Here is a 19236-nt window from a genome sequence, read left to right on the forward strand (position 1 = left end):
CCCCCCAAGCGATTTCGGCCGGGCTGCGCCCACTGCGCGCCTCGGCCTGAGTCGTTACCTCGTTTTCAGTGAGTACCGGGGTCCCCGCGCGTCATTAGGGTCCGGCTGCGGGTCGCTCCATTGTGTCCACGCTGTGTTTTTGCTGTTTGATTCCCCAGCGAGATCTCGGCGCTACCGCCTGCCTGCCTGCCTGCTCTCTCTCTCTCTCTTTCCTCTCTCACTGCATCACCGCGAACATATGGCATCACGACGATCATTAACCCCTTCCGCGCTGAAAGTCGCCGATGCCTGTTTTTTTTTTTCTCGGCACAATGCGAGCGAGCGGAGGTGACATTGTGGGGCTCCCCCGTAATTGAAACACCCACAAAAGAGGCTCTTTCGCACTTCTGAAGAAATAATCGCAATATATTGTCCATAATTAATACAATTCATGTAGTCCGGGCATGAAAGGGCTGCTGTTCAGTTTGTACGTTCTTACGCATCTCATCTCTGTGTGCGTTATACAGAGAAAACGATTAATAAGGGACTACGTGCACTAAACTAAAAAAATATAAACTGCTCTGTATATAATGTGTAATATATTTCATTTGCAATACATTTCACTTAAAAGGTAGGTGATATATATATATAATAGGAATCCGCTGAATACATTTTGCAATAATACAAATAGAAATTCACGATATTACTAGTTTTGGGCGCTTTATTTTAATGCTCTTAACATCTCCCTGTCTGTCCTGCAGGTGGAGCGCAAATCGCTTCGGTTGCCCTTATTAATCCTGATTTTCCGCCTCCTGCGAGGCCAGGCCCCCGCGGGTCATGGAACAGCGGACTGTGACAGAGAGCATCGCCTTTAGCAGCTTGGCAGAAAATGAGACGGCCTTGCGGGCGAAATGGGTGTGTCCTGCTTCGGACCTTTAACACGTTAAGTAGTAACCCACCTCTTCATTTAAATGCTTTCAGAAATTCTAACCCCGTAAGCGCGGTTGTGAGTACAAGACCATTTCCAAATACACATATTTACATGTGCTGCGCTTTCAGAACGCACCGAATATAACATTGGTTACGATCTAGAAATCGAAATATCACTGAGGTTTCGACGGGTTATGCCTGTTAAGCGCACGGTCTCACGAGGACACGTGACCTCCTCCAACTCTGGCACCTGTCTGTGTGGAGTTCGCACGGTCTCTTTCCCGGAGTTGTTGCGGGGGTTCGGCGACTACTCCGGTACGGGCCGTTACGGTACGGCTGTTTGGAGTTCGCCTGTGCCCTCTACGGTGTTCAATTCAATTCAATTCAACTTTATTGTCATTAAACTTACACAGGTGCATAGTATAATGAAAAGTGTTTCTCATGAGTCACTCAGGTGCAGTATATAAACAGGACAGAAGATAAGACAATAGACAGTTACACAATAGCAATAACAGCAACATGTAATAACATAACATAAATAACATGTAATCAAGTAATCAAAACTGTGCAAAATTCTGCAAACAGAGAAAATTTAACAGGACAAAAACAGTGCAAGGCAATTCTTGGAACAGTGCAAAAAAATAGTGTGGTTAAAAGGAGGATGTTAGGAGAGATCATAATAAGGTGGAAGGGAGTGGGGGTGTCGTTGATTTTCTTCCCGGAGAAACGTATAGTTTCCGTGAAGCAGCGACCCTTAATGAGAGTAAGGGGCTTCCTGATAATGAGTGGGTACTCCACTCAGTCCACCCAAGAACTAACCCCAGCAGGTCTGCCTGGGGTTTGTCCTTAGGCCGCCCTCTCCCAGAGATGCCACGGTACGAAATCGCACAGCGATCCAGGTCGATTCCACTGTTAACAGCAAAACCTGGCGCACGCGTGTCCGCGTCAGTGGGCTACTGTGGGCTAGTCCGCGCTTTAAGTGGTCCACAGGAAGACGCTTGGCATCGGCCCCTCGGTTCACAAGCGCCTACAGAGGTCCTGGGCAGAGACCAAAATGCACATTGTGATGACTGACTCAGGGGGAAGGTCTCCAGACGTGCTGTGCAGACCAGTGTGGCGACAGAAGCGTCGGTATCGCCTGTATAATACAGCTACAGTATCTATAGAATAACATCACTCTGACCGCAGCGATTGCAGGTCGCAGAACCGTTTAATTCGCAGGAGCACCGCAGCAAAGTGGGATCTTAGGAAGACTCTGCCTGAGTGACGTGAATAGCTTCACACTTGATTAGTGCTACTTCTATAGAACCACTCTGGTCATAGAACACAATGATGTAATTGTTAAATTACCGGATAGTCGTGGCCTAGAACACGGGTGAAACCTTAGCCGTCTTCAATACCCTGTATTACCCTATGATACTCCGGGGCCAGGGGTAAATTAAAACATTACACCGCTTGGCTTTAGGGACTTGTAGGTGGTAGGGTGCAGTCAAAATGAACTGGATATGCGACCTCTGGGCAGAACGTTTCGAACTCAACATACAGCAAACACGGTATTTCGGGTTTCCAGAGTTTAAAATGGTCTTATAAATAGCATCTAGGAGAGCACAAAACGCAATCACGATTGTTCAGCTACCCAGCTGCATCTCCCCAGTGCTCGGCTCCTTGTGAGCAGCACCAAGAGGTGTCAGAGGTGCTGGGGGTCTCGCTTTAATTTAATGCAGGCCCATCTGCAGTGTCGGAATCGTGTAGGCGACACCGAAATCTCGACAGGAGGGGAGAAGGAAGTGTATAAGCACACGTTTCTCGGAGCGTAGCCTTCTGCGATTTTTTTTTTTGTGGAAACTGCCGTTTTAACCCTTGCAGGAGCTGAGCACTGTGAGCTCCACTGCGATGACCCGGACTCTTGAAGGGAACACGCCACGGCCACATCCACCCGCTGCGACACGGTGTAACTGCTTGCGTGCACACGGGTCGACCCCGTTTTGCCGAGAATGAATCCTTGCTTTATGCGCCATTTTTACCCGTTTCCGAGTCCTGTTGCGACTTTTCTTTCAAATGCAATATCAGGATTTTGAATAGACAAGTTGCACCAGCCCGCAAGGCGATGTCTTAATGAACACAGTTTAAGCGTCTCTCTTCCGCCTAGCAGTTTTGCTGTATCTGGTAGGAGACTGCGCGGGTGCAGCAGACGGCTCCCGCAGTTGTCATCCGGCCTACTGTCGAAAACAGCGGTGCCTGACGGCCGAGAGACACACTGACCTATTTTGAGGGGGGCTTCGGAGAGTATTCGCATGCCGGGGGAAGCGAGTTCAACGTGCTGGCTGTACCGCAACGACTTTTATCAGAGGACATTCTCGGGCCGCTGGAGACATGAACCCCCAGCACCGTATTGACCGCGTCGGGGCGATGTTCACGGGTGCTGGGGGTGCGCTTGAAGCTCCTGGCTCCCTCCCAGACAGGGAAACGGGCTCCGTCTGTGCACACTCAGAGGCGTACACACTGTACCTCGTCACCCACTAACATCTGGGTTTGAATTCGGCTCGGGCTGCCTTCTGTGTGTAGTGTGCACGTGTCCTCCCCGGGGCCAGAAAGATATTCTGCGTAGGTCAATAGCGGAGCTTGGGTGCATCGCAAACGCATTCTCGTTAAAGGCTGCGACTGATGGTTGAACACAACAAAGGGATCATCAGGCCACCCGTTAAGCCCCTGAGCTCTAGCAGTTTAAATACCGTCCAGCCCGAGCCACACACTGTTGCTGTACAGCTGGTTAAAGCTATACCCACTTCCCATTCTCTTCCTGCCCCTAGCAGATGTAACACAGAGTGCCTCTAATCTCTGTCTAATTCCACTGATGAGAAAGGCCTCATCACTGATGGCAGGGAAGGTTCTTATGCAACTGGACAAGACATTGATGAACACCACTCTCCTGGTTATCCGGTTACACAACAAGCTTTTTTTTATATAAAAAAGACATTACGTGATTTTAAATTAACGAGCATGTACAGTATGATAGTGCAGACATCAGTTGGGCAAGCATGCTCCCCCTCCAGATAGCAAAGGGGGTCCCCAAATGGCATATGGCAACTAAGTCAAATTAAAGGCAGCCAACAGAAACGGTCAGCAGCCATATCACCCTGCGGCTCACAGCTGGCAGCCTGGTCAGTATCTGGATGGGAGACCTCCTGGGAAAAACTGTGGTGCCGTCCTTCGGATGAGATGTAAAACAAGCTCCTGACTCTCTGTGGACATTAAAAATCCCAGGGCGTTTCTCGAAAAGAGTAGGGGTGTTACCCCAGCGTACTGGCCAAAGGTCCTTTACCAATCATGGCCTCCTAATAATCCCCATCTCTGAACTGGCCTCATCACTCTGCTCTCCTCCCCACTGAGAGCTGGTGTGTGGGGAGTGTACTGGCAAATCATCCAGGTGGGGCTGCACACTGGTGGTGGTGGAGGGGATCCCCATTACCTGTACAGGGCTTTGAGTTTGAGTGTCCAGAAACATGCTATATAAGTGTAAGCAATTATTATTATAAAAAACATCTTTGCCTCCTCATGCACCCACCACAGGTTGTCACAGAGAGAGTCCTGAACAGATCAGTAGTCCTCAGTATAACAGTATAACAGATCAGTATAAGTCCAAGCTTATATTGGCAGCATGTACTGTAAAATAAGAAGCCCATAATGGAGACACCACTCATGAGTACACATCACTCATCAACAGAGCAGACTCACAGCCAGCCTGCCTGGTATTATCTAACTCAAGATATTTACAGTACAGTAAGAGTCCTGCCCAGATAAGGGTCAGTACTGGCCCTACTAATGTTCAGTCACAACATTAACTGAAACACAGGTTAACCATCACACTGTTTCTGATCCTGCACTACTGGAGTATCTAGAGAAGGCTGATGCTGAAACGTGCTTGGGGATTATTCAGTATTTCTCAGCCCAGCGGACCTTTTACCAAAGGGCGTATGGAGTTTAGGGACAGGCCTTCATGGCTTTCAAGGGAAGTTGGCCTCATACTCAGACAAGATTATTAAAAACACTTAAAATGCTGAAATATGTTGGGAGGAAATAGATTTATTGTTGTGATCTAATTACTTAAGTTGTGGTGTTGAAAGTTTTCAAATTTTTTGCAGAACTAGTATTGGCACACATACCATTTCTCCAAGCTTTAAGCAGACCGTTTGAAGGAGGTGATCTCACAGCCTCCCTCCTCACAGCCTGTGGAGGGCTGATGCGATGGGCAGAGAGCCAGTCTTGAGGCAGAATGCCTGCCTGCCTGTCTGGCGATGGACACATGGTCTCTCACAGCTGAGCCTGTCACTCCAGATCACACAGTGTGGGAGAGGGGCTCTCTCCAGGAGACAGAGAAACAGGCTGAGACGGTCTGTGATGCAGCACTGTGGGTCTGCCTCTGGACATTACAGCTTCTCTTCTGTCCCTCACTGCTGATGAGAATGACATCGGGCTACAATCGAGCAAGTTAAAAACAAATGTCCTTCATGCACACTCATCCAGGCAATATTCTCCGCTGACCACTAGGTGTCATTCTGGGTCTGTGTGTACAGAGAAATGCCAGTCACAAACTCCAGGGGTTCATAATAATAATAATTAATAATTAATTCCTTACACTCATACATCACTTTTCTGGACACTCCACTCAAAGCGCTTTACAGGTAATAGGGATCCCCTCCACCACCACCAGTGTGCAGCCCCACCTGGATGATGCACCAGTACACTCCCCACACATCAGCTCTCAGTGGGGAGGAGAGCAGAGTGATGAAGCCAGTTTGGTGATGGGGATTATTAGGAGACCATGACTGGTAAAGGACAGGGGGAAATTTGGCCAGGACACCAGAATAACACCCCTACTCTTCTCGAGAAACGTCCTGGGATTTTTAATGACCACAGAGAGTCAGGACCTGGGTTGTACGTCTCATCAGAAGAATGGCACCATTTTTACAGTATAGTGTCCCCATCACTATACTGGGGCAGGAGGACCCACAAAGACTGCAGGGTGAGCACCCCCTGCTGGCCCCACTAACACCTCCTCCAGCAGCAACCTTAGGTTTTCCCCAGGAGGTCTCCCACCCAGGTACTGACCAGGCTCACACTGCTGAGCTCCAGTGGGCTGCCAGCTGGGAGTTGCAGGATGATATGGCTGCTGGTGAATTTCAATCAGTCATAAACTCCACTTGCTTTAATATAAAGCACGCTGAGCACAAGGGAATGACAGTGGCTATTGGGGGAGATATGAAGGAGCCCACCCTGATTTACACCAGGCTTTACTGTGCAGGAGGCTATTCAAGCCTTGAGCATCCTCCAAGCATGACACCAGTTTGGAGGTCAACAGTAGAGTCATGTGAGGTGCCAAAAGGGATCAAATGTAACAGAGCCCTGTGTCTGTAACTGAAGTGAACATGTGCAAGTCTCTCCATTTCTATAGCCTTAGAGGAACAGAGCCAAGGTTCTAGGTGACCCTCAAAACAAAGACTTCAGAAAAAGATGAAGGGTGGTGTTTTTACAACACAGCAGCTCAAGGAAACTAAGCATTGCCGAGAATGAGCAGCATTTGGTAAAGAGTGCAGAAGTGGATCAATAATTAAGAAAAAAGGTTTAAGCGCTGTTTTTATAAGTGGAGAACAAAGATACCAGGTAAGGGTCAGAGATATAAAGGGAAAGGTACTATATTTATCCACTAGTCCTCTGGCCCTGGGGTGCGGGGGAGTTAAAATAGATTTTCTGACCCTCTGTCTCAGTGGGGCTATCCACCCCCCCCACTCCCAATCCCATCTCCCCCCACTCCCTTGCCAGGACACCTCATGCTGCTGTCAATCCCGACCCTGGAAACAGCATGGAGAACAACAAGAGCTGGAGCTCCTTTCTCACAGGCAAGTCCAGGCGCTGGGCCGCTTCAGTTAAATACAACACAGATACCATGCATGTCTATACGGCCTGTATCCTTAACAGAATATGTGTCTCTAACAGTAGCTCAAGTAGGGGGCTGCGTCAGCAGGCGCAGGCTGGGAAGGAACAAGTAAAGGTTTATTGCACACTGAAAGGAGAAAAAAAGTCCATGGGTGTCACCCGAAGAAGGCTCCACAGCCGAAACGTTTTTTCTGTTCTTCTCTTTTCAGCTTGGAATAAACCTTTTACTTGTTCCCTATGCGTCTCTAAAACAATCTGGTTCAGAATGAATTAGGGTTCAGAGCCTAGAAGCTCATAAGAGAGTGCTCAGAAAACCTCTTATCAGACATAATAAGTGACTGAAATGTGTTTTGTTTTGGCTTACGTAGATCTACCGTATCTTTAAGGCAGCCTAGAATCTTTCATTTCAGACACTGTTTTGTTTATGGTTCAGTTAATTCGGTAGACTTCTAGGAAAGGTTTTCATAAGAAGGCACAGTAAATCTGCCTTTCTAATTATTAGGATCCTAAACCAGCCTGTCTTCTTTAAGGGCGGGGAAGTACATCACTCAGCCTGGCAGACTGACAGCAACTGTGTTCTGGGCTGAGGGTAGAATTAAACCATTTACCATGAAGCATGCAGGCTTATTTTTTGCTCTGTCAGTCTGAAAGGACCTTCACTAAGCCTTTAACTTAGAACATTGGGCTGCCTGTGTACAAAAACAAAGCCCATAGAGACTGCAAATATCTACAGCTGCTCAGGAAAAGAGACTGCAGGAAGACCTACAGGGCAGCTCCAGTGACATTTGAGTGCGGGATTGTTCCAAAGAGAACTGTAACACTCCCACACAGAGATAGCAGTGTCCACTTTAAAGGGCATCAGGAACCAGAAGAGTGGCGTGTGCACAGCTGTGGCGCGTTGACTGTGCGAAAGTGTGTCTGCTCAAGAATTCCGCATGCTCTCCGCCTGCAATCTCTAAAATAGCAAACTGGGCTGCTGCCAGTCGCCAGGGTAATTGTTTGCGCGATGCAATTTAGCTGCGATCACTTACAACAGCGCAAGATTCTCCACTTTCTTCACAAAAAAGGGATTCTTGTGTTTTTTTGTTTTTCAAATTGACACGACGCTAACAGGATGTGGTCCCCTTAGGAAATAATATTTTGGCCCCATAATAATACCGATAACATAACGATGCAGATAAGGAACAAAGAGGCAAGCAAAGCACAATGACAATGCAAGTGGAAGATACTCAAAGTGAGTGGCAGTATTAAAATCTGAGCCTCAGATTGTGAATGGTAGAAATGGGAGCTGTAAGAAATAACTCTGTACTGTGCTGAACCTATCTACAGACTTTCACTTAATTCCTCTAATCATAGAGCTGGGATTTAAGCCAATTAGCCTGGGTGGGTCAAATAGCTCGTTTTTCACTGCCAAACATCTAACAAAGGTAAGGGCGGCTGCTCACAGTTTGGACTGAGAAAGGCCATTCAGTTTAACACAATAATAAGGGGAAGGCGAGCAGCAGCTCAGTATGCACCAGTATTCTCTCTGGGGAATTATACTAGAAAGAAACTGAGCTGTGAGTCCAGAGGTCTGGACAGAACTGACACAGCGCCACCTGGTGGTTCTGGAGTATATCTGCCCCTCTGTCCCCTGCAGTGTGCCTGGCCTGTGTCCTGACAGCCCAGGCAGACATCAAGGCTGAAGCCCAGGTGGGCCAGCTGTTTGTCCACGAGCTGGAAAGGAGCGTCTATCAACACGACTTCCCCCCTTACCTGAGGCACTACGGTAAGTTGCTGGAGAGCCACCTCAAAAAACAATCTCAAGAAATAGTCACACACACGCAGCTGGAGCAATTATTCAATAACCCTTACTGGGGGCGAATCCTTACCTCTGTGCTTCTGTTTCCCCTTATGTCTTTCTAATGAAAGACACCCCTTTCAAAAAGGTCATTTACAGTGGTTATCCTTGCCGCCTCCCACCCCCAGGACCCTGGGTTGAAATCCAGACCCAGGGTAGCTGTGTGGAGTTTGCATGTTCTCCCGGATTTCCGCTGGGTGGTCTGTTGCCCCCCCACACACACACACACACAACTGGCTCCTGGTGCACGTATGTGTGTATGTGTCAGCGTGTGCCCTGCGCTGGCCTGGCATCCTGTGCAGGGAGTACCCCACTTTGCGCCCGCTGCCTGCAGGGATGGGCTCTGGCTCCCCGAAATGGATGAAGAGGCTAGAAGATGAATGGTGTGATGAATGAATTTAGGAGCCCCTTCAGTTAGTGGTCAATATCACACACGTCAAGGGGTGCTGAAGCCAACAGTTTTCCATCTAGTGATTCTACAGTTCAAACTCGGGATATCGTTGCGAATGAACGGGCAGGAATCGGAACGTACGAGCCTGGCAGGATGACGAGGTCCAGGAGCTCTCTGACCTCGGCCCCTGTGCTCTCCCCCTGGCCGAGCAGGGATAGTGTACGACGACTCCATGGTGTTCAAGTGCAACCTGCAGCACCACCCCGATCTCCCGCGCTGGCTGCGCTACACCCAGAGGAGCCCCCGGCACAACGGCTTCCTGTACGGCGCCCCCGAGAGGACAGGCAGCGCGGTCATCGAGGTACCGCCCCGAGACCCAGCCTCGCACCAGCACACCAGTGAAATGCTGCACTAGAAGCTGCTCCAGCTATCTCGCGCACACTTAGGATCATCTCACAGCTTTACTACGTAATTAATCTGCCTTCCGTGATTCCACAGCAAATGTCTATAACTGTGCATGCACCTCTGGAAGAACACGTGGAAGAAAAGTGTACTGCACTAATCTAAAACGCTGCCTTCAAACAAAGTAGCGTCAGTGCAGCAAGAGAACCATTTTTCCCCACAGGAGGCAGAACTGCATTACTGCACATGCTATGGCAAAAAATGTACAGTATGATGTCACTGGGCCCTTCTGCAATAAAACCCTGTTCTTACCAGGGGAAACACAGCACTGCAGAGAGCCTGAAGTCATGCCCAGAATCTAATCTCGCTCGGCCAGAGCTGGGTGATCCTGCTCCTGCAGGGAGGGGAGTGGCTGTGGGTTTTCATCCCAGCTCCACTCCTAATGAGCTGGTCACAGGCTGAACTGGAGAAACATCTGCAGGGTTATCAGTTGCTTTAATGAGACTCTGAAAACTTGCAGACACACCAGCCCTCTAGGAACTGGATAGAATACCCCTGCTCTAAACCCACTGAAGTTCACAATGTCCTTGTTAAAAGAGCCCACCGATTCTTAATCAATAACTGCCGTTTTTTGTACATTGTTTTATATGCTTTGTGTACAGAGCAGAGGCATGCAGCCCTTGCAGCTCTAGGGCGCTGATCTCCATTTGAGGCAGGGGTGCCTGTCTGTGTGGAGTTTGCATGGTCTCTTTTGTTCTTATACGTTTTTCTTTGCATACTCTAATATTGTCTTACTACCAAAGGCTTAATGGGTTAGCTCGCTACTTTAACACATCCATTATGTGAAAAAAAACTGAGCATCCCACCTCATTAATCTGAGCTGTCAGGAGTGGATTTTGAGACCTCTCCAAGTGTTGGTTTCTCTAAACTCACTGCACACATCACAATAAAGACTACACTATTTCACCCTCCTTTCCTGGGCTCACGCAAATAATTTGATGTGTGATTCAGCTCAATAGCAAAGTGTTCTGAAATACGACTGTTCCATATTACTCAAGAACCAAGTTTATTTTTTGTCTGATTGACAGATCACAGTTATAAATCAAAGGACATATGACACTTTAAGAAACAGGATGGTGATCCGCGTCAGTGAACCAGGTAAGGGGCAGTTCGCTGCGGAGACTGTATAGGACAGCATTTAATGATACAAATTTAAGAAAAAATAATTAGTTTAAACGAATTAGCTGCTAAACCAACTGACATCTTCATGGATATACAGTATATGGGCTACAAGGGTGGGGAGATCAAAAGCACTTCTTTTATGTCTCCCATATTTTGGAGAATTAAATTGTACCAAAATATTTGTCTAAAAAAGCCTATTTGGGCTACAAGACAGCGTACACAGAGGAAAAGAAAGCAGGTAATGCTGGAACTTTATGATGAATAATTCTGAGTATCCTGTGATTGCACAAAACCAGTGATGACTCAAGCCTCTTGGACTTGCAGCAAAGATGATGCCCTACCAGGTGGACTTCTTCCTCCCCAACAGAGATGTGGAGGAGGTGCTGCCCCCTGGTGAGCAGGAGGTGCTGAAGCAGTATGCAGCTGCCCTGTGGAAGCCACACAAGCCAGATATGATCAACATCAGCTCCGCCCTGGACCGGGGAGGCAGAGTACCTCTCCCTTTACCAGCACACAAGGAGGGGTGAGTGCACCGTCTGTGACGGGGACAGTCAACTGGACCTTCCAAGACACTAGATTGCAGGATTGGAGTTGGATCATCAAGTCTTCATTGTTCAAGGCCCGACCTGTAGCCCTTGCAGTCAACAACATCTGCTGCACACTTTGCAAACACAGTTGTTTGGGCAGGCCAACTAACTTTATAAGTGTCTTGTTGGACAGTGGTGAAAGGATTGTTAATGACATTTCAATTTTATTCACTGCTTTAAGATTCCAGTCAATACTATTCAGCTGGGGATTGGAGACCACTGATTGAAAGAACTGTCCAATCAGTTCATGGAATTCATATACTGTATCTGAGTCAAAGCACTATTAAGTTCAAGATGAGGCTTATTATTTAAAAGACGTTAAGATTTGAGTGGGGCACTAGTTGGAAAAGTACGGTTTTGCACAGTAGCGTTCTCCTGGAGAAGCTGTAAAGCAAGTGAAATACTTCCGCAGACACTATGCAAGAAGTAACTAACAACTTTAGAACAAACTAACAAAGCCATTTCAAACCAAATTTGCCTTGAAGCATAAAAACGCCGACACAAATCAAAGCCCTTTAAGACATCGATAACTGATGTGTTTTTCGTAATTGCACATTGTCAGCAGTGGCTGTTTGATGCACTGATGTGCTGGCATCCAACTGCTCTGGTTAGGAGGAAGTTGGAGGTAAGATTTCCAAGGCAACAGAAGCTCTAGGGAAGCACCTAATGGCCAGCTAACTGGGCCACATACTGACAGACATGGACAGGGCTGGCTGTGCTTTATAAAGGTTTAACATCATTTCCAATCACAAGCGTGACACTCCTGAGACATGCCCCTGTGCAAAGTGACTTTTTACAGAAAACTCACAAGTAACTAAGAAACTCTCTGAATTAAACTGTGCATGCAAATATATTGTAGCCCAGCAGAGATTTGATACGCCACCAGAGCAAATCCTGTTCTGGGGACACACATACATGTACCTACTGGTCCATGTTCCACATGAGCACTCAGAGAATTGAATCCTTAATAGACATAATAACGGGCTTCGTTTTCACTTCCTAAACACGTAGGAGCTGCCTTTTAAGCACTGCATTTAAATAACTTGAAACTGTCAACCTTTGGGGAAAAAAAAGGTTCTAACAGAGCATTTTGTTGGTTTGTTCGAATAAAGAGCTCAGCTGCCATGCAAGTTCCTTTGTTTTTCTGGAAGTGGAGCAATGAAAGAATTAGGCATCAAACTTTTAACTTTTTAAGTGTCCCCGCGACGTGACACTGAACAGGTTCTGCTATGGGGGGAAAAAAAAGGGTTTAACATCTTTTTAACATTTCCAAACTGCTCTTACGAACAAGATGAAGGCTGTACTCTTCCTTATTAGACTGAGCAACCTTAACATCTGATACAACACCAAGCGCAAAAACAGATAAGCATGTGCCAGCAAGACTTTCTGGGTCAAAACGATAAGCATGTCGTACAGAAGTCCTCCGGGAAAATTGTGCAATCATGCAATTCCGGAGACAAACCCACTCCTGCTCTGACTGGGGGAACAGGGGGCCAGGAAGCATAGCTCTTAGAGCCCAGATGTGATCCGTCACTAGATGGCAGTGTGGAGCACTCCTGCTGGTGAAGGCTGCCGAGCCAGCAGCAGCAACAAGAACACACAAAGCCCTTGATCAAGGCGACATTGTACGCCTGCTCATCATGAATTCAAGAGAGAGTGTAACGGCCAGGCACCGTTGTCACGGTGACTCACAGTGCATACAGCTCTACAGCCTGCTGGCGCTGCACAGCCTGAAGAGAGCCAACAGCCTGCATGGGGCTGAACCCACCACTGCACAGCTGTTAGGAGGTCGCCATGGCAACCCCTGCCAATGCACGGTCATCTGGCTGCTCGGTAATGACCCAGATTTTTTTTTTTGTCCCCGTTGTTTGTCTCCTCTTCCATCTCCGGATTTGCTGCAAGAGCGAGGGCTGCGATGCCGATGCAGGTAGCCTCACGGCCACGTAGGGTGCCTTTTTTGTAAAATTAAAACACAAAGCAGGTGAAAAGGGCAGACTTCGGAAAAATAAAACAAAACAGAAGCGAAATCGTGCGCCAATGTCCCCAGCCAGTCCCATGAAACCACGCATGAGCACAGAAAACCACAGGATCTACAGTGCTTCTAGATCAGGGACCCAGCACTGCCTGGACAGACCCCCCGTGCTGCACTAACACCCAGCTCGGAAACACAGCCTACACAATGAATTAATATTCACCTTCCAGTGAGTCACGCGGACACGCTTCCTCTTACACCACACAACCCTGGGAGGCGTTCCCGATTAAATGCATTTCCACTCAGCTTAGAGATATCAGCTTGAACAGGGGTTGGCGAGGCGCGCTAACGCATACCTTTAAAATGAAAAGGGAAAGGGTTACCTTTCTGGGGTCAAAACCAGGACTGCATTATAATTTCCACATGGCTCCTGTGCCCTCCATCACTCTTCACTGCAGCTGCCCTGGCTGGTATGAGCCCTAGTGCCCACAGTATAATCAGCAAAGCAAACTGGTCCCGTTGCCTGACTCCGGTGAATCGCGCAGTGTAAGTAATGGTATAGGAAATGTTATAAACTCAGTGTTCGCTTTCACAATCTCATTACCTCCACTTCGTACATCAGTGGTTTTCAATCCTTGTTCTGATAAGATTCTCATCTCTTCTGGTTTTTGTCCCAGTTGAGTTTTCACTTGTTTAGCTGAAGACTTAATTGAATTGGCTTTAGCTGGCGGAACAAGGTGGAGAATTCTCAGGTATGCGTTCGATTGCGGAATTAAATGACTGCTAGGTGCCAAGTTTTCCCTTGGGTGGGCCCACTCTGTGACACACCAGCACAGTTTCCAACTTCCACCCTGTAAAGACCAACCATGACACTGTACTACCCCTCGCCCTGCCCTCAAAGACAACCTCGGTCCCAGTGTGGCGCTAGCCTTGAGGCCTGGGATCAAGTGTGCATCTCTTGTGGTTCAGGGTGTACGTCAAGCTGGGCTCCGACAGGGCCTTTCCAGAGTGTCTGAAGGAGATCCAGACCTCCAGGCACCAGGAGCTCTGCACACTGGGGGAAGACCCAGCTCCTTGTTCCGTCTGGCTCAGTTCGCACAACCGCATCGACTGGTGCCACACCTCGCTGGTGAGTCTCAAACGCGCGCCGCAGATGAAAAACTCCAGTTCACACCAGCAGACTTGGCACTGCTGAGTGGGGGGAAAACTGGACAAGCGCATCGCTTTGGGATATTCTCATCTAGATTGGACAATTAGATCATTTTTGCTTCTTTCCTTCATACTTGAAGGTATAACCAAATGAAAAAACAAGAAAAACACGCAGTAAGAGGATACAGTGCAGTGACACGGGGCTCAGGATTTACACACAAAAGTTTTTCACAGAGATATGCTATGAGATTTTCATTCTAACTGGCTGCATCCATAAATAAGATAATTCTGTCCTTGATTCCCTTAAACCTGGGGTTCACTATCCCAGTCCTGCAGGGATAAGAAGTTCCAGTAGGGAGCTGCATCAGCAATGCATAGGCTGCAAAGGAGCAGGCAAAGGTGTCATGCCTTCACACCTGAAGAAGGATCCACAGCCAAAATGTTGTATCTTTTCTTTTCAGCATGGAATAAACCTTTGCCTGTTCCTGGTCTCTTTAAAGCAGAAGCTCCCGAAGATCTGGGAGAAGCTATTAAACTGGTCCAGTTATGTTAATAATGAAAACTGACAGGGGACCCCTGCCTTAATGCCACTGTGCTGTGTTTCACACCGAGAAAAGAGAATTAATAAATTCTTTAAAAGGCGACGCAACGTTAACGTGGAATCTCATCGCCACCTAGTGGCTATATTGCTGCACAATTACTGCCTAGCCCAGAATACACGAGAGAGAGGATTGGAAAACAGTCTACACAGTAATTCACACCTTCTAACGTTAAGTAGATCATAACACATCTGTCTGGAATTTTATTTCAAGACTATAAATATGAACAGTACTACAGAGGTAAAAAATGCAGATCAAGACTGCCTAGAAAGTTCCAAGTGGTAATTTTATCACTGGAAAGGGGAAGACCAGTAGAATTCTTAGGAGACAGCAAATGAGTGTTCAGTCCTAAACCATCCTTTTAAGTCTGGGAAGATGATGAAAGGGGTGCTACAGCAGGTCCTCCAGCCATGTTGTTGAAGATGATACCTGTTTCCTTCAGGAAATGGCTGGGCAAGATCCTAAGATCACCTCAGTCTCCTCTCGCTTGTAGCCTTTTTTACATTAACAATGTCATTCTGAAACCACGTTTACACAGCTCAAACTGACACTAGTCACTGAGCATCAATGAGCACACTACAGTCCTGACTGCACTGCTCAAGCTCAGTATTATTGAGCACACTACAGTCCTGACTGCACTGCTCAAGCTCAGTATTATTGAGCACACTACAGTCCTGACTGCACTGCTCAAGCTCAGTATTATTGAGCACACTACAGTCCTGACTGCACTGCTCAAGCTCGGTATTATTGAGCACACTACAGTCCTGGCTGCAGTGCTCAAGCTCGGTATTATTGAGCACACTACAGTCCTGACTGCACTGCTCAAGCTCGGTATTATTGAGCACACTACAGTCCTGGCTGCAGTGCTCAAGCTCGGTATTATTGAGCACACTACAGTCCTGACTGCACTGCTCAAGCTCTGTATTATTGAGCACACTACAGTCCTGACTGCACTGCTCAAGCTCGGTATTATTGAGCACACTACAGTCCTGACTGCACTGCTCAAGCTCGGTATTATTGAGCACACTACAGTCCTGACTGCACTGCTCAAGCTCGGTATTATTGAGCACACTACAGTCCTGACTGCACTGCTCAAGCTCGGTATTATTGAGCACACTACAGTCCCGACTGCACTGCTCAAGCTCGGTATTATTGAGCACACTACAGTCCCGACTGCACTGCTCAAGCTCGGTATTATTGAGCACACTACAGTCCTGACTGCACTGCTCAAGCTCGGTATTATTGAGCACACTACAGTCTTGGCTGCACTGCTCAAGCTCGGTATTATTGAGCACACTACAGTCTTGGCTGCACTGCTCAAGCTCAGTACTATTGAGCACACTACAGTCCTGGCTGCGCTGCTCAAGCTCAGTATTATTGATCATACTACTGTCCTGACTGCACTGCTCAAGCTCGGTATTATTGAGCACACTACAGTCCTGGCTGCACTGCTCAAGCTCAGTACTATTGAGCACACTATAGTCCTGGCTGCACTGCTCAAGCTCGGTATTATTGAGCACACTACAGTCCTGGCTGCACTGCTCAAGCTCAGTACTATTGAGCACACTACAGTCCTGACTGCACTGCTCAAGCTCGGTATTATTGAGCACACTACAGTCCTGACTGCACTGCTCAAGCTCGGTATTATTGAGCACACTACAGTCCTGGCTGCACTGCTCAAGCTCGGTATTATTGAGCACACTACAGTCCTGGCTGCACTGCTCAAGCTCAGTACTATTGAGCACACTATAGTCCTGACTGCACTGCTCAAGATGATGAGGCTGTTCTTGCCAAGGTGATCCAGCAGGTTGGGCTCTGTTTTTCTTCAAACAAGCCCAGTCAGTGCGCCTATCCCGGCTACACACTCTCCCTTTCCGTTTGCAGGCGGACCTGTCCACAGAGGCTCCTCCTAGCCCAGCTCCCACCTGGGGATCGGGAATCCTCGATGATGGGGGATTCTATGACCCCCCTGAATCGCCCGAGGGGCGGGACTATTTCCTGGATTACATTGGGACAGTCATCGTGCCCTTCGTGCTGGCCATCGTTCTGTGCCTCGTCCTGGCCTACGTCATGTGCTGCCGGCGGGAGGGCGTGTACGTACCCTTTCGCCATGTCTCTTCTGCAGGGGTCAGAGGTCAGGGGTCATGTGGCCCTACATACCCACTGAATTCCAGTCACATCCGCCAGTTTAGACACAGCATCAAACCCAATTTGATGGGCACGCACTAAAATTGTAAAAGCTAGATCAAGTAGTTGCCACATTAACAAAGAAACTGCTAATCTATGTCCTGCAAACTGTGCAAAAACTATGACAAACACATAAAAAGGCTTGAAATGCAAAAGTTAGTGTTAATCACAGTGCAATAGGCATTTAATCGCAGCCATTTTTATTTTCTTTTTGGAGTACTTCCCTCTGCTTTGGCAAAGCAAAGTTGTAGGAAGAGTTGAGGTGCCTTCAAGGACAGCGTGCCGAGTGTGAGATTGAAACTCACCTTAAACTCGACCACAACACACCATCTCATCTCTCTGCCTAAAGGTCTGACTGCATTAGACGCAGCAGGACTGATCCTCTGACCCCTTGGGAGTACATATTGGGATAATGCGGGATGTCTCGGAATACGAGGTCTAATACTTATTTTTTTTTCTCCCCGTTTTCAGGGAGAGACGCAACGCCAAAACACCCGAGTAAGCTCCCGTTTCCTTCGCGCAGTTCTTGTGAAGCCGGAATGGCCTGATAAGTTCAGGACAAGTTGCTGTACTCCTCCCTCCTCTCTCTCTCCCCCCCGCAGGATCCAGCTGCATCACCACCACACCATCCACGACAACACCGAGGAGCTCAGGAGCTTGGCGGGCAGCCGCGCCGCCGCCCGGCCCCTGTCCACCCTGCCCATGTTCAACGCCCGCAGCGGGGAGAGCATGCCGCCCTTCCGCTCGGACAGCGCCCACATCCCGCTCATCCTGGCCCAGCAGTGAGTCCCCATCCGTCGCCCACGCGTCCTGCCTGAAGCAAAACCCCTCCGCGACGATCCCTCGCACCCTTGTAGAATAATCTCCAGTTGCGCCAGTCGGGACGCAGATACCGGCTCCCCATCTCCGAAACCAACAGGTTTAAGTTCTCTTCCAGACCTGTAGACATATCGTTACTCGACACTTGACCGTCTATGCAGATACGCATGTATATCGTCGTTCCTGTCGCGTTTTTCTTTTTCTGTCCGTCTGCACACCAAAACCGCTGCTGTAAAACAACTTGCCCCCCCAGGGATAATAAAGACACTCTCTTCCACCGTTTTTCCCGACTGAACACACACGCCTGGCGCCTGACTCGCACAGCCTAGAGGAGGTGTTAAGTGCGTCACACACAACGCGAGCCGGAGCACTCTTTTTTTTACAACCTTAGCGTCAGCTGTGCTTTTTATTTGATTTTTTTTTTCAGGGATCCAAACACCGACACACTGCCTAGGTAAGAAACAAGTCACAGACGTTCACGCCAACGGAGTGGGGAGAAAAAATAATCTTTTGCTCCGGAAGACGGGGAACGGGAAAAGCGCTCCCGCTCTGCAGTACCAACTCTAGCCAGCAGGTGGAGCCCTCTGCTGCAGCGACTCCCAGGAGTGAAGGGAGATTCGCCTCGACACCAAGCTGAAGTGACTATCCACAGCAACAGACTTCCCTTGTCGACATTTATTCACTCTTAACACCTGGAGGTCTTTGCTTCCACGAAACAGCTTATATCTAAGATGTCTTAGCAACAGTACAGCAATACAGGGCAGTGTTGCACATGTTTCGTTTCAAAATGTACTCTTACATAGGCCTGTATCTTTTTGTTTTTAGGTAAAAGCCCTTCCAGACCTCCAAGTACCCCGAGGACACAACTGTCTCCTTTAAGAAACCGTACATACCGCTCTGCTCTTCCAAGGGTGGGAAACGGCACCTCCGAACTGCCTGAAAAAAATGCCGTCCGCCGTCTATTCGAATAAAATCCAAACCTGCAGGCTCGGTGGTCCCAAAACTGCGTACCGGCCCCCGGAAGAGGAGCAGCTGTTCCTCCGACAACTCGCGGGACCTTCCAGCTCTCAGGAAGGAAATCAATGTTAATACCCCGGCAATTTCTCCCCTGCACAGAAATACTGCTGTTCTCCTGCTGTGCGCACTATTTACCAGTTGTGCATTATTGCTCTTAAGAGTTGGAAAAGGTATTTCACTGTAATCTGTACTCAGCGAGAAATTGTTTTAAACTGACGACTGATAAAGCGATCTCCATCTCAAAAGTG

The 19236-nt window shown here is 48.2% G+C and overlaps 2 protein-coding genes across 4 annotated transcripts in view; one reads left to right on the forward strand and one right to left on the reverse strand.

Annotated features, from left to right (window-relative positions):
• ppp1r9ba (protein phosphatase 1, regulatory subunit 9Ba) overlaps positions 1-2194 on the reverse strand; it is a 55406-nt gene extending 53212 nt beyond the window's left edge. For both annotated transcript variants that reach the window (XM_015362151.2, XM_015362144.2), the window contains exon 1: positions 59-2194. The gene's annotated coding sequence lies outside the window, so the exon portion shown is untranslated. The remainder of the gene's footprint in view (positions 1-58) is intronic.
• sgca (sarcoglycan, alpha) lies at positions 5-19236 on the forward strand. 2 transcript variants are annotated; one of them, XM_015362155.2, is made up of 12 exons: positions 5-68; positions 6730-6806; positions 8483-8611; positions 9287-9435; positions 10565-10634; positions 10983-11181; positions 14187-14346; positions 16850-17058; positions 17624-17650; positions 17755-17934; positions 18399-18425; positions 18797-19236. In XM_015362155.2, the coding sequence occupies exons 2-12, from the start codon at positions 6770-6772 to the stop codon at positions 18798-18800; spliced, it is 1191 nt and encodes a 396-aa protein (XP_015217641.2). In that variant the 5' UTR covers positions 5-68; positions 6730-6769; the 3' UTR covers positions 18801-19236. The 2 variants fall into 2 exon arrangements, with proteins under 2 accessions (XP_015217641.2, XP_069041839.1); XM_069185738.1 differs by lacking the exon at positions 18399-18425.

This window comes from Lepisosteus oculatus, chromosome 28 (genome assembly GCF_040954835.1).
Source record: "Lepisosteus oculatus isolate fLepOcu1 chromosome 28, fLepOcu1.hap2, whole genome shotgun sequence".
Classification (NCBI taxonomy): Eukaryota; Metazoa; Chordata; class Actinopteri; order Semionotiformes; family Lepisosteidae; genus Lepisosteus; species Lepisosteus oculatus.

What these genes read in the sequence shown, in the direction of transcription:
- sgca (XM_015362155.2), top strand. Translation starts at nt 6,770, where the DNA reads ATGGAGAACAACAAGAGCTGGAGCTCCTTTCTCACAG. An exon ending in CAGGCAGCGCGGTCATCGAG is followed by an intron (nt 9,436 to 10,564) that starts GTACCGCCCCGA and finishes TCTGATTGACAG; the next exon opens with ATCACAGTTATAAATCAAAG. An exon ending in CCGCTCATCCTGGCCCAGCA is followed by an intron (nt 17,935 to 18,398) that starts GTGAGTCCCCAT and finishes TTTTTTTTTCAG; the next exon opens with GGATCCAAACACCGACACAC.